We start from the raw sequence: 23,729 nt of genomic DNA on the forward strand, positions 1-23,729 counted from the left end.
TCTGGGAACAGCCTTGTCTGGATCCGTTTAAGCAGATTGGCAAAGTGTTGAATGCAGCATATGGTGCCCTAAAACCACAGAACTTATTGACAGCAGCCCAGACTCACTAAAGAAAAGATCTTCTGCAGCCTCGCTCTGGGAAGACCCAGCACTTTCCTTGCAGCAGGTAAAGCCCATCCCATGCTCCCAGAGTGGATCCACATCCCATGTGCTCTCTCTGGCATCTCGTCCTCTTGGGAACACCCCTCAGGATCCGTGGCCTGGAAAACACATGGATCTCCTGTCCTGGTGGCCTCCTCACTCCTGGTGGATGGGGCTCAAACCTCCCCAGCAGCCACCCAAACCAGCCCAGCTCTGAATTGGCTCCACTTCCTGATTCACTGGGATGCAACACCTCCCGAGGGAAACCTCCAGCAGGTGTTATTGAAGGTGAAACTGTTTCTCACAGCTCCCAGGTTATCCCAACAAATCCCTGCCAGCACCCCCTGAAGATGACTTGGGTTGTTGGATCTCACTCCTGCAGCTCTGTGGAAATAATGGAATCATGGAATGGTTTAGGTTGGAGGGATCTTAAAGCCCATTCTCTTCCACCCTCTGCCATGGGCAGGGACACCTCCTACGGGACCAGGTTGCTCCAAGCCCTGTGTAACCTTGCCTTGGACACTTCCACAACTTCTCTGGGAGCCCCACATGACCACCCCCAAGCCTGGCCTGGCTCTCCATCACCAGCAGGACACAAGGGCTTCAGGGCAGGGAGAAGGACGCGCGTCCCTCAGGGTGGTGCTGGATCCAGAGTGGTGCAGGGACTGAGCCGTGCTCAGTGTCACACATGACACAATGAACAGGGCCAGTGACTCAGGGCCACTTGCTGACGCACCACACTGGGCCATTCTTCTCTCTCCCGATGAGTCGCTCCGAGATTGGACACAGTCTATCTCCGAGAGAGGCGCCTGGAATTAGCTTAACTCTTGGCAGTACAGGAGAAATCTAATTTCCTTTGGGATCCGGCTGTCTGGAGGCAGGGATGGGGCTGTGCTCCTCCCCTGGCCTCCCTGGGAGCCTTTGCTCCTTGTCAGAGCAGCTCCACAACCCACTGCTCACAGAAATCCAAGGGATTGGATCCCGGTTTGCAGAACTGCTCCATGTCCAACTGTTCTGACTGGTGTAAACTAGAAATTAGATGGATGAGGAACAGTCAAATGAGAGACATCCTACTTTTGGGGTGGCAGTAGCAAGGGAATCTGCTCTGGAAACACTCTCCATCTTCCATGAGCACCACCTCTCCCACCCCAAAAATCATGGGACAATGGGATCACAAGCCTCGTCTCTGCAGGACTTTGGGAACAGGCAACTGGTGGTGTGTAAACATCACCCCAAAGCTCTGAGATTCAAGTCAAAGCAGGAATCAAACATTCAGCTGCTTCTCAGAGCCTCTTTGGTCTGGAAATGGGCTGGAAATGTCAGGAAACCTGTGCTTCCCACGAGATGCCTGGTACTTCCTTCTTCCAGCCGGGCAGGAAGTAGCTTTGCTCATGGGGCTCTGCTCACGGGGCTCTGCTTGGCCTTGCTTCACCTCAACAGACCAGAAACCACAAAACTCCTACAGATCATCAACTCTGGGACTTCTTGAACCCTCACAGGGATCTGAGATCAATTTGGGATGCAGGACGTTTCTCCTGCTCCATCCCTGTCTCCTGCAGTGACCCACGCTGGGCTCTGCTGTAGGTTCCTGTCAAGAGCCAGCCTGGAAACAGAGGGACCATCCCAGCCCCTCTGGGAGCAGGGAGTGGGCTCACACCCAACTCGTGACCTTGTGCTAAAACACCCTCTCTTCCTTCCCTGCCCACACCCAGGACAAATTACAGCCCCTGGTGCCTGGCCTGGAGGCACCACCTCGCACTGTCCATGCTGGGAGCAGTTCTGGTGGGTGGGTGGAGAATTGGGAGTGTCTTGGAAATGACCTGGGGATCAGATCCTAAGGATCTGATGTTTGTTTGGGGCTGAATCCCTGGATATGCTGAGCTCAGGTTAAAAAACCACCCCAAGTGAGCCAAATGAGGCCACACCAGCCAGCACCTTGCCCAGCCAAGTCCAGCTGGGCTCCCAGAAATTTCCGGATCTGGGGGCATCCATGGATTGAAACTATTCACAAAAATGCTCCTCCCTAGCTGGGCTTTATTAGTGCCTCTTTGTGTGGGAGACTCTCCCTCCAAGCCAGATTTCTCCAGCCCGTTTGCCCAGTCCTCCTGCCATCCAGTCAATGATTTGTAGCTGGGAAGCATGGAAGGATGCCTTTGGGATTCCCTGCATCCAACTGTTGCCACGTGGGATCCCTGTCCCTCACAGCCTGTGTGCTGCTGGAGTCACATCTCCCCAACTCCTCACTGAGACCAGCCCCACCAGCCAGGGAGGACAACAAAAAAGGTTACACCAAATCATCAGGACACTTTGCAAAGTGGGATGTGGGAATGCTGGGGACATCCCTCCTGCTCCAAGCCTCCTCCCTCTCCTCCTCCTCGCACAGAGGAGCAGGAAAGGCCAGGCTGGAGGAGCAGGCTGGGATGCAGTGAGACCAACCCCGAGTGGTACCACAGTGCAGTGTCACAGCGTCCCACTCCTGTCCCCAAACGCCATCGCGAGGCAGCGCCGTGCTGAGGACACTGCGCCCCACCAGGGCGGCTCTGCCCCGAGTCCCAGAGGCTTTTCCCGGGAACAGGAGTGGGCCAGGCTGTGCCGGGAGGTGCTGCCCCTCCGCCTGCTCCCTCGGGATCCAGACCCAGGAGAAAAGGAACGAGGGCTGGGCTGACCGTCAAACCTCGGCACGGCGCGGCGGGGGGGGCGCGGGCACTCAAGGCACTCGCGGCAGCGGCCGGGGACACCCGGCAGTCCCATGGGGACACCCTTCGATTCCCAGGGACCCCTCCCCTCGGTGCCCCCGGCCCCGTGCCGTTCCTGCCCTCCCGGCGCCTGCGGGGCCGGCAGTGCTGGCCCTGCCCGAACCCTTCTGGCGCCGGGTCCCGCAGCCCTGTGCGCGTTAGAGACTCTTCACCACGGGGATGCCCCGCGCGAGCAGCTCTTGGGGGATGTGCGGGGGTGCGTGTGTGCCACCCCCAATCCCGTGCCTCCCATTGGAGGAATAGCATGTGCCCCCCTTCTGGGAAAAGATCTGGCGTTCTCCTTGGAGGTCGGCTCTGCCCTCTGTGTCACTCGTCCCGTGCCACGCTCTCCTCCAGGGCGGGCGGGGTCTCCAGGCCGAGCCCCCCGGCGCCGCCGTGCACGCTCGAGAAGGACACCATGGTGTGGAGGAGCATCAGGACCAGCACGCACAGTCTGATCCTGCTGCTGCCGAGGCGAGACCCCGCAGAGACCGGCAGCAAGGACGGGGAGCGAGGCTGGTGGTACTGGTGGTACTGGTGGTGGTGGTGGTGGTAGAGGTGGTAGTGGTTCTGCCTCTGGTGATGGAGGTGGGGGTCGTGGCGGTGGAAATGGAGCGACTCTGACGCCGTGGATTTGGGGGATGTGTCCTCGTTGCTGTCCGGGGGGTGCTCGCAGGAGTCCCATTGCACCTCGCAGCACTTGGCCTCCTCGTCGGGCAGCTGGTTCTCCAGCAGGCCTGCAGGGAGGAGGAAGCAGGAGGAGGGGTCAGCAGGACAGTGAGGATGCGGCTGCAGAGGAAGCAAGCTCTGGTGCCCACCAGTTGTGGGATGGGCACACCTGAAAACCAGGAGATCCAGACACCCCTGGGACTGGCCCCAGCATGTCTGTGAGCCTGCACAGCAAGGCGAGATCAGGGCTCCCCAAATCCTGCTCACAGTGGTTCAACATCCCCACCCTACTTTAACCCACCACCTGTAGCTCCCTCCATGCTTTAGTTCTCAGTCAGAAGCAGGACTTTCACCTCTTGGGCTAAGATGTTGCTGTGCCCCTATTAACCCCTTACCCCCATACCCTTGGGGTGGCCACATTTTGGCATCAGGCAATGTTTCCACACTGTGCCTCCTACCACTCCACCCCACAAGCCTTCCAAACACGGGGAGTGGCTTGGAAACTCGCCAGGGCTCACCATCACCCCCCTGTGCCCGGCGCGAGCCCTGCCCTCCTTACCCGTACAGATGAAGCCAGGCAAACCTCCATAGATCAGCTCGTCATTGTCCGGTAACACGAAGGGGCACCTGGTCTGCACCTCCAGGCAGTATTGCTTGCATGGGATCCGCTGCCGGCACTGCTGCTGGGTCACGTTGAAGTACTCGGAGCACAGCCACGCCTTGTAGACAGCCTGGGGGAAATCATGGAGAAGGACATGTCACTTCCCAAGCGCTGGGACAGCTGGAGCATGGCAGTGTGGAAGGGGACGGGAGAGCTCCCAGCTCTTGTGGGAAATGCGTGTTGGGGTCATTTGTTGAACAGTGATGGGTTCAAACAACCCAGTGGAGTGTAACAATGGTGGAACTCCTCTATCCAGCTAAATCCACCACAAAAATAAAGCTAATTGCCACATGGAATAATGTCTCCTACAGACAGGCATTGTGGCAGGTTCTGCCAACATCAGTGACCCAAGGGCTCAGTCCATCACACCAAAATTCAAACGCTGCTTATCACCCATCCCAGAGTGTCCTCCTCATCCCCAAGACATCCCGTGGCTCTTCTGGGAAGGGGAGGATTCTCAGCTCCCCTAAAGTGCTTTGGCCCCCATCAGCTCGGGCCATGGGACAGCAAAACACATCATGGGCTGGTCTTTACTGGAAATTTCCTGCTGGAAAAGCTGCTGGACAGAAGCAGCTGGGATGCAGCCCATGCAGCCACTGCACCTCAGGCTTGTGCCTCTCTGCCACCAAATAACACCTTCCTCACCTTCCCCACCAGGTCCTGGGAGAGATTCCCAATTCTCTGACATCTGGAACTTCTGCTGTGCCATTTCTTTTGGCTCAAGGGGGAAAGTTGTTCATTTTCCATGGATGTTCTGGCACTGGGATGTACCAGTGGTACAGGTGTCTTCATGTACTCTGTTCACCCTCCTGATACTTCAAGCTGTGCATGGCAACATTTCCAGAAGGAAGAGCACCCTGGGGGTTCAGCAGTGACTGCAAGGCTGTGCCACATTCCCTGCCTCTCCAGCCTGTCCAGTCCTGAATTTCCCTCTTCCCTTCCAGCCTCCGTGTGCTTGTGCCCACAGCAGAGAGCCAGGCACAGCCCAGCTGGCTCAGTTACATCCATATTCCCAAATTTCCCTTATCTGCCCAGCATCAGGCACGGGGGAAGTTGTTTGTCTCCACTGGCTGTAGCAGACAGGGAGGGAGAGCTCCCGTTTCTCCTGGTGTGCATCATTCCTCAGGCTGCAAGAAACCCATGGCACTTCCAGCTCATCCCTGAACTCATGAGGGCACGAGTGACAGCACCATGGTCATTCCACGATCACATCCAACTTCCTTTGAAACCAGCTAGAAAGGGCTCCCTGTGATTCAAAGGGAGTGAGTTTCCCTCCTCGGCATGCTTAGAGAAACCCAGTGCTCCGCCTTCCAGCTGCATTTTCATTTTCTGGAGGCTTTAAACCCATCACTTCTTTGTTTCCCCATGTTTTTCATAGATCCTTATCGTTGTTTCTTTGGCCCACAGTGGTGTCTCAGGATTAAAGCTGGTTGGGAAATTCTTGGCAAGTTATTTTAGTTTGGTTTTTTTTTTTTTTCCTGTAAAATGCTGTCCCTTGAAAGCCAGAATTTTCACAGAATTGTGTTAGCTTTGGTGAAACTTTCATCCCAAAAAGTTTTATGGGCGCCAGGACACAATTTATGGAGTGAACATTTTGGAGCAGCCCCCAGTACCATGGCCAGGGCTGGCCCCTGGGATGTGGGAATGCAGGTGCTTGCTCTCCTTGTCCTGTCGGGTGTTAATTACTGGGACACAGTGGAGCAGCTCTGCAGAGTGTGAGGACACAAGCAGGAGAGTTTTGAGGTCTGGATCTGCATCCCTGAACATGGAAGTGTCCAGGACTAGGCTGGGTGGGGTTTGGAGCACCCTGGGAGAGTGGAAGGTGTCCCTGCCTGTGGCAGGAGGTGGCACAGGATGGGTTCAAGGTCCCTTCCAACCCAAACCATGCTGTGACTGCATGATCTGATAGAACTCAGGAGGAAGAGCTGTGCTCTGGAGGGGCCACAACCCCCACTGCAACACTGCCCTCCCTGACAGCCCCTTGTCCCTTGGGGACAGTGTGTGGAGCAAGCAGACACGGGGACAAGGAGGACACAACAGGACCCCTCAGTGGGTGGCACACAGCCCTCTGCAGGCACCATGAGTTTCTCCCTGTTGGGAAGGCAGGACCTGTCCCTGCTGCTATGGAACCTCAACAGGATGTAAAGGAGGGTTAGAGAGCTCAGGGGACAGCGACACCTTACACTGATGGGACACAGCACCAGGGGGTGTAAAATGGGCTCCAAAGCAGCCACTGACTGCCCACGATGTATTCAGACAGGTCATATCCTTATTCCAGTCTGAGGACTCAACAAGTCCCTGACTGGACACAATGTTGTTGTTCCCACATGCTCCAGACACACTCCAGTGTAATGTGGAGCAAAACAGAGAGAGGCTTTATTAATTACCTTAATTATTTGGGGTGCCTTTAGAGCAAAAAGGAGAGGCTGTCCTGAAAACACCCCGACCCTTGGAGAGTCCATCAGTGAGTGGCTGGATGAGCTTCTCCTTCCCCTGGTGACCTTCCAGGATTTTGGGCAGCTGGTGTGGATGACCTGCTTGAATTTGAACTGGCTGATGTCAGGTGGGTGAATTCCCCCCAAAGCCAAGAAGTTTTCACGATTAAAATCTGGATGGATTAATTGAACCACAACCAGCCTGCAGTTTTAAGGGGAATTACGAACACAAAGGAAGCTGGATTGACATCACTGGTGTGCCCAGTCCATTCTGGGATGGACACCCTGAATCCATCCCTCCAGCTCAGCCTCTTTTCCAGCCCTCATCTGCCTTAGGATAAACATCTCCATCAGTGGGACTTCCTTGTGTTTCCCAAGGAGGTTGTTTTACAGCACTTATCTTGCTGCCTACAAGTTTTCCTTCATACTTGACCTACATTTTTCCATCCAAAAGTTCACTGCCTTCAATCATTCCCTCCACCATTCCCTCTCCCTGCTCTGTGTTTACACATCTCTAATATTTGCAGATGTCTCACGCTCCCCCTTTAGTCACAACTCAGGCGAGCTCGGCTGATTTACTCACTCCCATTTCCTGCCAGTCTTCTTCCCAGCTCCGACTCTCCCACGCTGCTTCCCAGATCCCAGTCACATCCCAGCTCCCACCTGGGCTCACATGCAGCCTGGCATGGAGGGTACACTGAGTGCTCCAGCAGAGGATTGTGGGTGTCACCTCAGCTGTCCCAGCTCCAGATTTGGGGGGAAAAGGCAGCTGGAACGGGAGATTTCCCAGAGCTTTGTAGAAAGCTGATTGGGTTCATCCTGCTCTCATGTGGAAGCAGCTGGCACATGCAGGCTCTGCATGGATCCACAAATATCCCCCCTAAAATGTTTGTGATGATTCCCATCAGGGAAGTCTGGCAGAGGTTTGGGGTCACACACAGGACATTCCATGAATTTCATGAAAATATGGAAGGAGACACTGCAAGGAGCTGGTGATACCACTGGGGAGGGCAGAGCTGGAGCACTCATCCAGAACCTGAACCAGGATTCCCTGGCTGCCTTCCATTCTTCCTTCCCCTTCCCCTTGAGGGAAGCACTGACCCAGCCAGCCCATGCCATTCCCTTGTGGCAGATCTTCCAGGTGCTGCAGCAGGAATTCCTGCAGCTCTGCAGGATGGAAACTGCCTGTGTGTACTCAAAACCAGAGACATCCAAGACCTGCTGGTCCAACAGGGCTCTCCCACTCCATTGGGATCATGCTGAGACACAGGTGGATCTCCAGGAGATCCCAGTGTCCTCCCATCACTCACCCACAGAGATCCATGTCACAGACAAGGAGCAAATTCCCTGGGATGCTCAAGGTTTTGGTATCTTCAAGCTTACCCCACACAACCTCCTTAGTTCTGCTGTTAAAAAGGACATGTGAGAATTTAGGACAGGAAGAAATGTATTCCCTGCATAGATCAACTAGGAAAGCTCCCTGGTTTCCATTCCTGCCCTCTCTGGATTCTTCAGGAAGCGGGTTGAGTTGCAATCAGTGTTCCTGCCATTCTGGTTTGGCTTTTGGCAGATCTCCAGCCTGGCCAAGTAAATTAAAGTGACCTCAACTCCAAAATAGCTCCAGTTTGGTGCCCTCTTTCTGCATTTTTAGCTCTGGAGGACTGGCTGCATGACTCTGAGAAAGCACAGGGAATTTGGCTGCCTAGGAAAGGAGCCAACTTCAGACACCCGATTTATATGGAAGGAAGAGGACAGACTATCTGTCCACATTGGAATTTTGGAGGTGGGACGAAAAACCTCATCATAAAAGACATTAAAAAAGCCCCAAATGAATTGGATTTCTAATAGTGAATTACACTGTCTGCTCACGCTCCCAGTGGGGTCTGGAAGCAGCAGTCAGAGGGATGGTGCTTTCACAGCACCTGGAATTCTGTGCCAAACAGGAGTTCTTCCCTGCCTGCACTATTCCCTCTGTCTCCTGGCAGTATCAGGACAGCATTCCCCAGCAAACAGCTTTTCCAAACTCTTTTTGTGTCCTTAGGATTTCTGTACAAATTTGGCCACTTCAAGGCCAGTCCAGTTGCTGCCAGTATGTTGGAGACACTGGCACTGCCTGTGGAACCATCCCAGCCACATTTTGGGAGAACAGAGCAGGAATGGAGCAGCATTCTCAGGATACACCATCACTGCAGAGGATGCAGTGCTTGGGATAGTCTGGATGCTCACTGGGAATGCCAGCTGTAATTAACACAACAAACTGAACAGGAATCAATGCTTGGGAAGTTTCCCCAAGGAAAATCCTGCTAATGGCACAAACATAACAAACCCTTCTCCTCAATTAGAGGCCGAGATTGAGGCAGCATCCCCAGACCAAAATCCACTTCTCTGGAAGGGGGAGATGAAGACTGGAAGACAGAGACTGAAATAGGGAGGTTTTCCCTACAAAATAACCTCAGAAGGAGACCTGGGAGTGTGCTTGGACCAGAGGTGAGGATCACTCTGGAAGTTGGGCTCTGCCATCATGACTCTCCTCCTTTCCCTCTTCTCACTGGGTGCACCCAGCTCCCAGCAGGGATGGGAAGAAAAATCCCTGCCTGCCCCTGCCAAACCCCCAGCCTGGAGCAGCCCCCTCCCCTCCCTGGGACTCACATTTCCATCCTGGTCTGAGAGGAGCATCTGGAGTGGCTGTGCCTCATTAATCTTGGACACAGGGAAATGAGCACTGCTAATGAGCCGCTCGGGCAGCTCTCCAAGCTCTGGCACACGAGGATGCAGCGCGGGAAGCAGGACAGGCTGGGGGGAGAGGAGAGCCCCCCTGGATGGCAGAGGATTAAGGGAATACTGAGGTGCAGGGCCAGCCAGGAGGAGTCACAAACACATCTGCAATGTCCAATTACCACTGTATTCAATTAACTCAGACAGTAACAATGTGGAGCTTTAAACCAGCTTATTTTAGGCTTTTTAAAAAATTCTCCTTGCTATGGGCTGTTCCAACATCATCGCTGGAACAGCTGATTTTTGGTTTCTTTGATAGTTCTGGAGTTGTTATCCCTGCCTTGACACATTCACATGCTCTGGGTTAGGAGAGAGGGGACAAAAACACCAACCCAACCCTAAACCCCAACAACTGGGCAGGATTATGGGATTTGTATTGTTTTTCCTTCATTTTTAATATAAAGTTGCCTCTTGCCTGGCGATGACAGCACTGGAGCCGCAGCTCCTCCGTTTCCCAACCAGGGGAACCTCTGCCCATTGTACCCAGCTCCAGAGGGCACAGAGTGGTGGCTCTGGTGGGCACTGGGATGGGGCTGCCAGCAGGAATGCCTGGGACACGGATGGGGATGGGGGAATGGGGATGGATGCACGCAGGCTGCAGGGAATGGCACTGGTGGGAATCCCAGCTGGAGTGGGTGTAACTCAAACACCACTGGAAGCTCCACACAGAGCTGCTGGGCTGGCTGGCACGTGCCCATTCCAGGCTCTCCATTACCCTCAGCCCACTTCTCTCCAGCCTTGGTTTGCCCAGAAGTTCTTCCCCAGCCATCCCACCCATGACAGTTTGCATCCTGATGCTGTGTGCCGTTCTGGGCACAGGCGGCCTGGGTCTGGCACTGAGCAGGCTCCTCCTCCAGGAAGGTCCTGGGTGGTGGAACATCCCCTGTGCTCCCAAACTTCCCACCTACATCCCACAGGACCAGACCACATCCCTTGTCCAAGTGATGAAATCACTTCCAAATTACCTGGAAGCAACTTGTCAGAGCTACTCATTCACCACTCAATCACCTCATGAAGCAGCTGATATTTTTAAGGGTTAGAACTTTTGGTTTTCATTTAAAAAATAAAGCATTTTAGCTTTAATTCCCAGTTCCTGGATTAAAGAGACTGTGTGAATGCTCCTTCTTTTAGAGGGAAAACCCCCAGATTTCCCCCTCCAAGCCACTCAAACCTAGTATGAGACAAACAACACCCCAGATGCTCATTGATCAAAATTAAGAGAAAATAGCTTTAAAGTGTGATCTCCACACACCAGACACACTCAAGGCCCAGGTAACAGCTGCCACACAGTGTCGTGATATCAGGCAGCTCAACACATGCCTTGGCAAGGACTGGAGTGGGAAAGGCTGGGAGAACCAGCACCCCAACCTATCTCTGCAACCACACACACACCCCCAGCAGCCACAGGTGATGGGCTGGGGGGTGGCAGTGCCAGCTCCCAGCCCCAGTAGGAGGTGGCAGTGCCAGCTCCCAGCTCTGGGAATGCTCTCAGGGGACAGACACCACAGTCACAGCCTCCTGGCTTTGCTCGTCTGCTCATGGCACCGAGGGCTGCTGTGTGCAGAGCCCAGGGAAAAGCCTGCTCTCATCCCAGCAGATGCCACACTGCCCTTGGAACAAGCCCAGGAGGCAGAGCTTGCATTCCCTGGAAGAGCAGAGCTTGTGGACTTGCTTTGGACACCTCTGACAGCGCCTGTGCTGAGGGGACAGAGCACACAGCATCCCAACACAGCCATGTGCCTGTGCCTGTTGATTAATCATAGTAATTAATGGCACAGCTGGATGAACAGGAAGGCAGTGACCACTGCCAGGCCCTCCTGCTTCCCACAGCCAGTGCCTGTCTCCATGCATGTCACAGGTTACTCCATGCCCTTTCCCTCCCACCACAGCTCCCACTTTTCCCAGTGCAGGCTGGGACCTGGCTGGAGGTTATCCCTGTCCTGCCTGACCACTCCTACAGCCCCCAGCCCATTGCAGGAGGCTCTTGATCCCATCACTGCTACAAAACATCCCAATTCCCATGGAATATTTCCATTTCATTATCCAACTCCACCTCGGGGTGGATGCATCCTCTCTCTAAGGGGGTGAGCACGGGGTGACAGTGCTCTGCTCACGGATGGGAGCTCTTATCCCAGCATTCCTGATGTCATCTCCTGTTCAGTCCCCTCTCCTCACCCTGGGAATTCCCTGGCAGTGTCTGGGACACGGTGGTCCAGCCATGGTGGGCACTGCTGCCAGACCCCAGGCACAGCCAGTCCCTGTCCCAAAATCCCAGCCTGGGAGCACAGTGAGGCCACAGGGACCAACATTCCCAGGCTGCAATCAATCCAGGCTGCTGCTCTGTGCTCTCCTTTCAAAAAGGGTCTTGGCTGGGCTTTAGAGATGAGAAGAGCAGCTTGTCAGGAAGGCAAAGCCAGCTGGAGTGTGGAAGTTTGTGTGGGAAGCGGGGGGACACCAGGAGACAGGGACAAACAGCAGCTCTCACTGGCATCTGGAGGGCTCTGTCCTTGTGACACCACATGGCCATGCCCCAAGGTGGAAGAGGAGAGGCCAGGCCTCCAGTTCCAGGGCCTCACCACACTCTGAGGGAAGTTCTTCCCAATATCCCATCCATCCCTGCCCTCTGGCAGTGGAAGCCATTCCCTGTGTCCTGTCCCTCCATCCCTTGTCCCAAATCCCTCTCCAGCTCTCCTGGAGCCCCTTTAGGCACTGGAAGGGGCTCTGAGGTTTCTCTGGAGTCTTCTCTTCTCCAGGTGAGCACCCCCAGCTCTCCCAGCCTGGCTCCAGAGGGGCTCCAGCCCTTGGAGCAGCTCTGCTGCCTCCTTGGGACTTGCTCCAGCAGCTCCCTCCTGTACAATCCCTCACTGCCAGCCCCAGTGGGTCAGATACCAGCCCATCCTATCAGCCCAATGACTTAAAAAGTAATTAAAGACCTCTGCAAAACTGGAGCTGAACACGATGGAGTTGGGGACAGAGGGAAAGTGAGGTCCCTGCAATCCATTAGGATGGCTTGAGGAATTCACTCCCATTAGATCCTGCTGCAGCCAGGGGCTTAGCAGGATTCAAAAGTGGATTAAACATTTATACAGCTAATGAGAACATCCTGTTACATTAGATAGGATATAAAAAAATAAGGGCGAGACACTTCAGGGCCACGAGCCATAAATTACCCACCAGTGATGGGGGAAAGGGAGAAGTTTCTCTGCTCATCCCCCTTGCAAGGAAGTGGTGAGGCTGGAAAATTGTTCTCAGGATGGTGTGAGTGTCCAGCCCAGCCAGGGCTTGTCTCAGCAGGGCTGACTTGTATCCAGTGCCTATGGAACAGCCCAATCCTGTACTCTGCCAAGAGCCCCTTGCACAGCATCCTGTGAGGTGCCACTTGGCTTGAGTGGGAATGGGACAGGGTATGAGGCAGCAGGAGGAACCTGGTCCCTCCTGTCATCCTTGTGCACCCCACAGAGATGGGCAAGCAGCAGGATCTGACCCATCCCTGCTCCCTCATGGAGCAAACAGGGAGACAGGAGCATCCCGGCTCCTGGGCACCTTCCATGGCCACAGAGAAGTGCAGTTTTCCATGCTCATGTGCATGGTTTTCCATGCTCATGCTGGGTCTTGCAGCCACCTCAACTTGTGCCCACAGGTCCCTTAAATGCTAGCAAAGATGATTTTGAGATGCTTATCAGCACTCCTGGCAGCTCCAGCTGCTGGAGACACACACCAGGCCGTGGCTCATGTCACACCCCAGAGCTGCAGCCTCTGGTTTTCTCCCTGGCTGAACAGCACTTGCAGAAATCTCCTGCTCCCCTGCAGGGGAGGAAAGCCCCAGGATGACTCTCAGTCTCTGTGGTGAGCAGCAGGCGCTCCCGGCTGGCATTGCTCCTCAGACAGAGCATCCCAAGGGATGTGCTACTGCAGGGAAACCATTCCTGCTGCTCTCCCCTGGAGCCAGCCCAGGGCAGGCTGGGCTCTCCCTGTCCCTCATGCTCCACAGAGTGGAAGTGCTTCCCCTGCATTCCCAAGAGCGAGGGGTGTCTGGAGAGTGATCCCAGGACCACACTCTGCCCCAGGCTGCACCCCCCCCCCCCCCCCCCCGCCAGAGCTCCTGGAGCTTCTTGACAGTCTCATTTGAACAGGAGAGCAAGGAATGATGACAAACAAGCAACACAGCAAGGCAGGAAAACTCTGCTCACACAGAAAGGCAGGAAAACTCTGCTCCCTGCACACACAGGCAGAATCCCCTGTGGATTCCTCCTCTCCACATCCAGCTCCATGGAGAATGACACGGAAGACAACCAGCTCCAAGGAATATGACACCGAAGACCAAGAGCAGATCAGGGAGATGCCCAGGTCTGAAGGGGGTTGAACTCATTACATTAAAACACAATTACACAAACACAGCTCTTGTTCTGCTGGCACTGGTCAGTCCTTCCCAAACTGCAGCTGTTCAGAAAATTCCAAGAAAATTCCACTTGCCTCCTTGCCCTCTGTAAACACCAGCAGTGGGGAATGCTTGGGACCGGTGCCTGCAGGCTCCAGTGTTCCAGGCTCCCTGATCTGTGCAAACCCAGGAGCTGGCACACCCCTCACCAGGAAAACCCCCAACCCAGCCACCTCCAGGCCCCCTCTCCAGCTCCACCTTCGCTCTCCTGTCCATCTGCAGCCTCCACCCACCAGCAGTGCTGCAGAGCTGCCGTGCAGGGATAAGATTCCAGCCAAGATGCCAAACACGTGTATCTGTTACTCCCAAGAGCATGAGCAGGGCAGGTGGCATTTCCTTCTCCAGCCAGGACCAGGAACATCAGGATGCTGGCGCAGGCACGGCTCTGGAAAACCAAATCCTTGCCAGGTGAGGCCATTTCATGCTGCTTTTTGAACAGAGTGGCCACGTTGGCAGCATCTGGGGGAGCCAGTGCTGCCAGCACTGCTCTTCCTGTGACACCCCAGGCTGGGAGAGAGGCCCCAGGGAAAAGCCAGGCACTGGGAAGAGGAGCGAGGCTGAAGCAGGTGAGCCATTCCAGGCAGGCAGCTGCTGGCTCTGCCCATTCCAGCAGGGAACGGGGCTGGAGCAGCGTGGACAGATGGCTACTTCTTGCCTCTGTGTCTCATTCACAGATTTGCTGTCCCTGAGTCATTGCCCTTCAAAGGACAGCAGAGCTGAGCTCCTGCGTGGAGCCAGGCATGAGTCGAATCCTAATGGCATCCCGGTGACAGCGGGAATAGCCCCCGGCAGCCAAGTACACCCTGCCTCTGCCCCTGCCTGCCTCCCACCCTGCAGGGCAGCTCTGCACCCTGCAGCAGAGGAAGAGCCTGTGGGGCATCCCCAGGGACAGGCCTGGGGCTGTGGGATGTTGTGACAAACCCTCTCTGTGTGGGATCCTCGGCACTGCCCAGCACCGGGGTCAGGCCAGGCCATGTGTGATCCCCGCTGGGCAGAACAGCTCCTTCCCTGATGGAAAAGGATCCTGCCCTCAGGCAGGGACCAGGTGAAGCCTGCTGTGAGGGCAGGTCCAGCTGGGCTCAAGCAGACACCCAGGGCATCCTCTCCCACCTCCTGGTGCTGGTGCAGGAGGTGCTGCCTCCTCTCCCTGGGATGCATGCAGGGCTGGAAATCAGGGTGGCACCAGCAGATCCCTTTGTCCATGGGGAGCACAGATCACTGCCTGGTAGGAAAAGCAGCATGGCAAGACAGCCCTGATCTGGACAGCCACAGGCAGCCTGTGACAATGGATGTGCACAGCAAGGGGGCTGGGGGTGGTGTTGTTTTCCCAGATCTCACACTTGGTTGATATCACCGCACCTGCTGCTGAGCTCCTGACTCCCAGAGCCTTCCCGCACCACACGGAGCAGCTGGACACTCTCCATCTCCAGCTGCTGAGGTGGCATCTCTGAGGAGCTCATCCCACCCTGCTGGTGAAGCCCCCGTGCCCACCGTGCTCCCAGGGATGGGCACACATAGAGAAGCTGGGCTTGCATCCAGCCCTGATGGCAGCAGGAACAGCTGGGAGCACACGGAGCAGGAACCGGTGCTGGAGCCTGTGGCACTTGGAACTACTGGTGACAGTTTGATGGAGAGAGATGTCACCCTCCCTCACTGTCCCTGCACCATTTGCTGACCTGCCTGTTGCTCCATGGAGACCTGCTGCTGCCTTGGGAAACTTGTGGGTTGTCCCTGCAGCACCACTGGCAGACACAGGTGAGGACAGGCAGACAACAAGGACTGACAGACAACCAGAGCAAAAGAGGCAGCCAAAAACCACCCAATCCCCCCATAAATCCCTCCCATTCACACCCTGACCCCACCAGAGGCCACTTCACCCCACAGCACCTGTGTAGGTTCGGCCTCCAGCCCACCACACACTCCCAGGCAGTTTGAGATGTCTCCACCCCAAGCAAAACTGGACCATCCAAGCAGCATCTGAGCATCCCCACTCCCACCTGGCTTGCAGCCCTCCCAAGTTCCAGGTACCACTGGCGCATTCCTGACACCTCTACATCTTTTATTCGAGGAGGCAAACTCCTTCCATCAGTTCAGCTTTTGTTTCTCCTCTTTTTCAAGCCTTGATCTCTGTTTTCAAGCACCGAGGAGGTACCAGACATTGGGCTGTGAAGAGGCTGCAGCCACAGCACCTGCAGACCAAACCCACCATGGTCCTTTGGCTCCAATTCTTTATACAACTGAACCACATCTTTGTGCAGGGCTGCAAAAAATTCCCTTTGTTCCCATGGAATGGGTGGGGAACATGGAACTGCACACTTGGCTAAGCTCGTGCATGTGCTCCTGCTCAAGCTGCCAAATGACTGCACTGATCTGCTGGAATCACTTTTGAATTCACTCTGGAACCTTTTTTCACCTCATGAAACACCTCACTGGCCAGGCTGGTTTTGGAGAAGATCTGGAGCTGACACAGGTGTGTGGGAGCAGCCTCTCCCCTCCTGCTGCTCCTGGTGCACCGAGTGCTCCACAGGAGACCAGGTCCAGGGTGCAACTTTGCAGTCACCCATCCATAGATTCTCTGGAAGCGTCACTTCTGAAGTAACTTAGCAACCTTAAAAAAACTCAAGTAACTTAGTAACTTTAACAAAGCACAAGGTTTTGGTGAAACCACTTTTGCCGTGGTTCTCAAAGGACCTTCCCTCCGTGCAAGGAGCCATCCAGGCTCAGAGCAGGAGTGCACCAGGTTTAGCAGCATTTTGGATAAGACCAGCCCAAAAAATCCTCAACTTGAGCTACTTTTGTGAAGGTAAAACGCTACTTTGGTTCCCCCAAGAGGTGTCCCTGGCACTGGGATAACCCCAAGACATGGTGTTCCCCAAGTTGTTGGCACCAGCAGGCTTAGGTTTCCAGAGGATGTTCCAGAGGGAGGGATGATGATTGCTGATGCTATTCCTGGTTAACCAAGAGCCAGCAAACAGGACCCCAGAGAGTGCTGGACCTGGGCACTGGGGATTTGCTCCCTGCTCTGTGTGGGATGTGCCAGGGATGATGCCAGAGCAGGAACAGCCTCCATTTCTCACCACATCACTGCACACCCACGGCACAGAAACACCAGCCTCAGGAGTGAGATCCTGCCCTGCCAGGGGTGCCGGGGAAACCAGAGGTGCAGAACCAGATCCCACAGCCACGTGTGCAGAGAAACCTGATAATCTAATCACATCTGAGATGCTACAGGTCCTGTCCAGCCCAGCCTGCCCAGCTCTGCTGCCAGCCCCCTCCTGCCTGTCAGCCCTTCTCTCGCCACAGCTTTGTTTCTTGCAGCCTAATGACTCCTTAATTCCGCAGGCTTTGTCCCATAGATCTTGATTTGCCCCAGGACTGGTGGGAGGGGGCACTTTTGGGAGCAGCTGGGGTGGGAGCCAGCATGCAGAGCTCAGCCTTGGCATGAGCAAAGCTCTCATCTGCTGTCTGAGCTGGAGCAACACTGCTCTTTTCCTGTTTGGAAAGATGGGGAAAGGCACAAAGGAGCCCAAAGCATCCCTCAGGGGAATGCTTTGGAGGGACAGCGATTTCCTCCTGCACTAAGCCCTGCAAAGCCTGGGCTGACAGTTTGAGGGCTGCTGCTGCTGCCCCACATTTCCTGATGGATATTTGAGTCCAATATCCACGTCCCCAGGCCGTGACCTCCTCAGGCCCCTTTGGAGGATGCTCCAAAGTGTCCCTACAACTGCTCAGTGCACCAAGTTCACTGTGTCTTGCAGTGACAAAGGGTAAAAGTTACACAGCAACAGGCGAGATGGAGGCGGCCAGCAGCTGCTCCTGACTCAATTAATGACTTTTCCCTCTTATGTTCAGAAAAACACAGGCGTTTGCCACCTTTTATCCACATCATCCCTACCTAGCAGCATGACCCAGCAGCTGGCAGGCAGATCCTGGCAGCACGAGGTGAAATGGATTTGAGATGGATGGACCTTGTGAACCCACTTCCCTCTCTTCCTCCTGTCCAGGAGTGTCCCTGTGGGAGCCAGACCCTCAAAATCCCATCAAATGCAAAATACAAATAATAAACTCCAGAATGCATCTTCATGTTTCGCTGTCTCTCAGCCACAGGGATTTCTGGTATCAGCTGGAAGAGTAACAGATAAAACATTTCCAGGGAGTGATTTGGAAGTTGACTGGGCTGCACAGGACTAACAACATATGCAGAAAGTGGGATCTGCCCAGGAATGATCCCCAAGCAGAAAATAAAAAGGGACAGTATGACAGCACTGAGTAATCTCAGCAGCTGAATTACACACAGACCCCACCATTTCATGGGATTCCTGTCTCCCAGGGGGACTTTGGTCCAGTCTTCCCCAATCTCCAGGCACAGATGGATGTTGCAGACAGGTAGAGAAATTATAAAAGAAGGGCCTCATAAAATCAGGCCTGCTCTGTTAAATCAATAGCTAGCCTGTCATTTCTTCTAAGTGCAGCTAGTACTTTGCAAGTTCCCATGTGAAAACAATCTGGGTATGAACAGTTTGTTAACATAAAAACTTTTTTTGGGTGATAAATAAGTGCACCTGCACTTATTAGATCTGTTCCAGGAGAACCCACAAAAGAAAAATGTAAACAACTTGAACCTTAGCACATACACGCAAATCACCTTCTGACCAACAAAGGAAGTAGTAAGAAAACTACCAGGTAATAGATGTTGCACAGGAGGTCTGTGAAAACTGTATAAAATAAGTTATGTGAATAAAGATTTGGCTTTTTCTGCATGAAGAAAATGGAACTCAAGTGATTTATTCCAATAGATGGATCTGGGGTTGGGATTCCTAGAGTGAATAAAGATTTGGCTTTTCCTGCATGAAGAAAATGGAACTCAAGTGATTTATTCCAATAGATGGATCTGGGGTTGGGATTCCTAGGATGCTGCTTCCCCTCCTGGCAGGAGCTGCTTTTTCTCCCCAAACCTGAGGGCAGCTCTCATGATGATTTTTTAACAGGGCATTATGTGTCTCCTGAAACCAATCCACCACATTTACACGCTTCCAAATTTTTAGTTCAGTGTGAAACCTGCTGCCATAGGCAGGAACTGGCAGCTCCAGTTGGGATTTGGAGTTGCTGTTCTTTGAAATCAGGTGGAATAAAGAGCCAAAATCACCGGAGTGGTTTGGCTGCCATAGAGCTCCCCATGAGCTGTCTCCTGTGTTCTTAGGCACCAAATTCCAGAGGGATCCGTGCCTCAGCAGAGGGAGGCTGTGTGCAGGTCAGCTGGAGGTGCTGTGCTTCCTGAAAATCTCCAATTTTCCATCTGCTGTTACAGAATGGCAGGGATGTGAATGGGATGCAGCACTAACCCTCCACGCTCAGCCCTGCTCCCACGGTCCCATGTCCCAGAAATATCATTTAAATCTTGTTTCTCCAGCTCCAGACTCATGAAGCCAGAATCCTGCTGTGAGGGCTCTGCAGGAGCTCTCACACTGGCCAAGCTGCACATTCCACTGTTTTCCTCCACTCCTCTGCTGTTTTTCTGTTATTTGCTCTCTCCCTATCAAGCAATAGCTCTGCCATCCCTCACAAACAGGTATTATCCAGCACCTGGATGGGAATCACAAATTCAAACTGCTTCAACAGTCCCACCAGCCACATTTTTCCAAGGCAATGAGTAGCTGTAGTCCCTGCTCAAGTCCAGAGGACTCGAAATCAGGCCAAAACTCGCTCATCACCACAGTGCTGGAAGGGTCTGGTATGAGCCTCAATTCACAGATGAGGAACAGCCACTGAGAGGGAAAAGCTGAGTCTCATGGATGTGAAAGGCTGGAGTAAGACACATAAATATGGAGTGAATGGCCTTAAACAAAGCAGCCTGATTTTTCAGGAGCAACCAAAAGGATGGGAGCTGTGAGGGCTCCAGTGGGAGTGTGCAGACTCAGGCAGTCCCAGGGGAATTTCCCAGGGGTGGCCCAGGGGAGTATGCACAGGTTGTCCCTGCTGCTCCTGCCTCCTGTTGCTTCCCAAGTGCTGCCTGTGGAATGCAAGGTTGGAGCTCACAGACACTCTAAGGATGCACTGACATGGCACAGAACCAGTTCAGAGCAACGAGTCCTGCCACTGCCTCCAGCTCTGCATCTCCCCTGCACATTTCCTGCTCTCCCATCAAGGACGTTAAACCCAGGGACAATTAATGGAGACTCAATGAAGCACAGCTCTGTTCCTACACACTTTGGAGTCCCAACATAATTATTTTCTCACCTCTTTTGCTTCTCTCTCTGGGTCTCCCAGCAGAGATGGAAGCTAAGCCTGAAGTTGGAGTGTTTATGCTCCACCAGACATGGCACAGGGAGATCCTGATTTGCTGGGCCCCTGGAAGCAGGAGCAGCACAATGGACAGCACCCTGTGCAAGTTCAGGAGCAGCAGGACCAAACTACTCAGAGCAGGCTGAATACTACATCCCTTGGAAACCACAGGGGGAATGTGGGAAGCAGACTGTAATTACCTGCCTTGGCCTGGGCCCAGAACACAAGCACAAGCTCCTGCTCAAACCCAGCTCCCCACAAAAGCGACCCTCGGAGTAGTGGCCAGGATCTCCAATGTGCCCTTGCTGAAAGACACCCCCTTGGTGTCCCAGTGCTGCTCTTGGTGCTGCTCCTGCACTTTCCCAGGCCATGAACACCACCTCAAGAGCTGCTCTGCAAATCCAAGTGTCCCTCAAAGCTCCTGTCCCAGAAGAGGAGCAGCCAACCCTGTTGTACTGCCAGAGAGGAAGCTCTGCAACCATCCCTGTGGGGACAATGCTGTCACAACCCAAGACACAGCTCTGAGAAAGGGAAGCAGATTTAATTATGGAGAACATTGCACTTCCCAGAGGTGATGTCTGGAAGGAGCATGCACAGGTGAGCCAGGCAGCTTGGAGCTGGTGGAAGCTGGAGGCACCACGGGCTTGTAAGAACAAACACCCAGCAGAACCACACTGGGGGGCTGATGGAGATCCAACCACAACTCTCATCTGGGAGACGAGATGGCTCCACAGTGAGCCTTGATCCCACTGATGCTGGGAGACTCAACCAACCCATCAGCCCCAGGGCTGGGGACAGTCAGTGACACTGGGGGGAACACCAAGGTGGGAGGCACATTCCAGCACCCCTGGGCAGAAAGGGTGTAAGAGCTGGAAACCAGCTGCTGCTTACAAGGAAGGGCCCTGGCACCATGGTTCATCTCAGGTCACTGCTGGTCTAACGACAGCCAAGCAGAACCCTGGGCTGTCCCAGGAGCTGCAACAGGTCTGAGGCAGAGGTGAAGGGCCTCAGACGTGCCCCAGCTCAGCCCCTGTGTGCACAGGGGTGCACACGGAAAGGGGTGTGGGTGAGGCTGGCAGGGACTGGGGTGTCAGGAGTGAGGTACTTGGATTGGGGTGTCAGGAGAGGCGTGATGGGTGTGAGCTGTCAGGGTTGGGGTACTGGTAGTAGGGTGTCATGAGCTGGGTGCTTGGACTGTGTTGGGAATGGAGTGCTGGCAGTGGGATGACAGGAGCTGCCTGTGTGTGCACAGTGTGAAGGGATGTGCGAGTGCTCATTCAGGCCAAGTCCTGCTTCGCCTTCTCTGTCCCACCACCCTGTCCCAACCTTCCCAAGGGCTCCAGACCCGTCCCACCACCACTGCCAGGAGAGGTTTAGGGAGCAGAGGCAGATCCCAGCCTGCAGGTAGGTGTGAGGCAATTGGACCATGTTACCCCCACACCACCAAGCCCGCCGTGACCCAGCTCACCCGGGACGCCCCCTCGTACCTTGCAGTCCGTCAGGCAGGATCTGACCGAGTACTCTTCCGACTGCAAGTACTTCTCCAGCAAGAGGTCGAACTCCTCGTATTTTTCCTGAGCGTGTTGGTCCAGCCGCTGGTACGCCTGGACGCAGCTGCTACAGGCCTCCCCATCCAGCGCCCCGGCCGCCGCCACCACCAGGTCCACCATCAGGTTGTCCAGGCTGCAGTCCAGGCCGTCGGGGCCGGCCATCTCCCGCAGCAGGTCCCAGATCGTGTAAGTATCACAAAAGGAGAGGTTGAAGTTCCTGAAGTAAGCCTGCAGGAAGGTCCTTTTGGAGGAGGGCGAGGCGAAGAAGGGCGCGGCGGCGGCGGCGGCGGGGGGCGAGCGCAGGGGCGCGCCGGGGGCCCGCGGCCCCGCGGCCGCTCCCGCGCCCGCAGCTTGGCCCCGGCGCAGAGCCACAGATGGTCGGAGAGGAGCACGGTGAAAAAGAGGAGCGAGGCGAGCGACAGGCGCCATTTCTGCGCCCGCTCGGGGTCGGCCACCGGCTTGTCGCTGCGGCGCGGCGCGCAGCACACGGCCCCGCCGGCGGCGCCCCCGCGGGGGGACATCCAGGCGCCGCGGATCATGCCGGGGGCGCGGCACGGCACGGCACGGCCCGGCACGGGACACCCCCGCGCCCGAACACCCGCCGCAGCCCGGCGGCAGCTCCGCGCTCAGCCCCGTCCTCACCCCCACGCTGGCCGTCACCTCATCCGCACCCTCAGCCTCAGCCTCTTCCTCATCCCTCCCCTCAGCCTCGCCGGCACTTCGCCACCGCGGTCATCCTCACCTCACCTTTGCCATCATCTTCACACTCATCCTCATCCTAACCCTCACGTGGATCCTCATCCTCACCTCACCCTCACGGGCTGGTCCCATCCCCGCTGTCAACAGGTCCCGGTGGAGAGGGGCTCCAGCAGCAGCCACACACACGGCGCTGTCCCCTGAGAGCACAGCCCGTGTCCCCTCGCTGCCCACACACCCCCAGCACCACAAAGAGCCCCCAGTGATCCCATTTCTGGGGGACTGGGAGAGAGGTATCACCAGGCAGCTAAAGTAGATTCCAGGGACATCCCTTATTCATGTCCCTAAATCCCTGTCAGGGGGGTTTTGGCATGGCTAAACCCTGAGAGACCATCAGCTCCCTGGGAGTGGAAAATAAAGAGCAGCTGAGGGAACTGGAGGGGCTCAGCCTGCAGAAAAAGAGGCTCAGGGGAGACCTTGTGGCTCTGCACATCTCCCTGACAGGAGGGGACAGCCGGGGTGTTGGGCTCTGCTCAGGGAACAAAAGACAAGAGAATAGGAAATAGCCACATATTGCACCAGTGGAGATTTAGGTGGGATATCAGGGAAAATTTCTTCACTGAAAACATGGTCAGGTGTTGAAACAGACACCAAGGGAAGCAGTGAAGTCGCTGGAAGTGGTCAAAATCATGGAGATGTGGCACTTGAGAATGTGGATTAGTGACGGCCTTGGTGGTGCTGGGGGTGATGGTTGGACTCAACAGTCTCTGAGAGCCACTCCAGCTTAAATGATTCCATAATTTTCTGGACATGAAACCCCAGTGTACTGGGGAAGGAGCCTGCTTGGAGGCTCCTTCTCCACCCACAAAGCCATCCTCAGCCTTGGGCACTACTCCAGCTGTGGGAATTGATTCCTGGGGCTTTCCTCAAGCTCTGTCCCAAAGTGAACCAGTTCCTTGGAGGCCACGGGGTGCTGGAGCTGGTCACCAAGCTCCCTCAGGAGAGTGGGATCCTGCAGGCACAGGGACACACCAGAGCCTTTATCCCTCTCCTGTTTATCATCCTAACCCGTGAGGAGAGCAAGCCCCACGGGAAGGGGCTCTCGTGGAGGGGCTGCCACCCCAGCTGGTGCCATTAGTCACAAAGGCCACGGTGTGTGAGCTGCTCACGCTCCAGCAGCTCGGCCCTGCCTGAGCCACTGAGGGAGGGAAATACCTGGTGCAGAGCCAGGAGAGGTTTTACAGCCGGAACGAACAAATGTTGAACATCACCGGGAGTGATGTAAGGAGCTGCAACCCAGGCAGGAGGCTCAGCTCCTCTGAGCCGTGGCACAGACACCTGGCTCCC

The 23,729-nt window shown here is 55.1% G+C and overlaps 1 protein-coding gene across 1 annotated transcript; it reads right to left on the reverse strand.

The window, feature by feature from the left end:
• Positions 1 to 3,180: 3,180 nt before the first annotated feature.
• FAM155B (family with sequence similarity 155 member B) lies at positions 3,181 to 22,231 on the reverse strand. Its single transcript, XM_039722613.1, is given in 4 exon segments — positions 3,181 to 3,613; positions 4,105 to 4,276; positions 21,624 to 22,000; positions 22,003 to 22,231. Coding segments are annotated over 4 exon segments (1,182 nt in total). The 5' UTR covers positions 22,226 to 22,231; the 3' UTR covers positions 3,181 to 3,203.
• Positions 22,232 to 23,729: the final 1,498 nt, after the last annotated feature.

The sequence above is a fragment of the Passer montanus genome, unplaced genomic scaffold (genome assembly GCF_014805655.1).
Source record: "Passer montanus isolate IOZ18808 unplaced genomic scaffold, ASM1480565v1 scaffold49, whole genome shotgun sequence".
NCBI classification, from domain to species: Eukaryota; Metazoa; Chordata; class Aves; order Passeriformes; family Passeridae; genus Passer; species Passer montanus.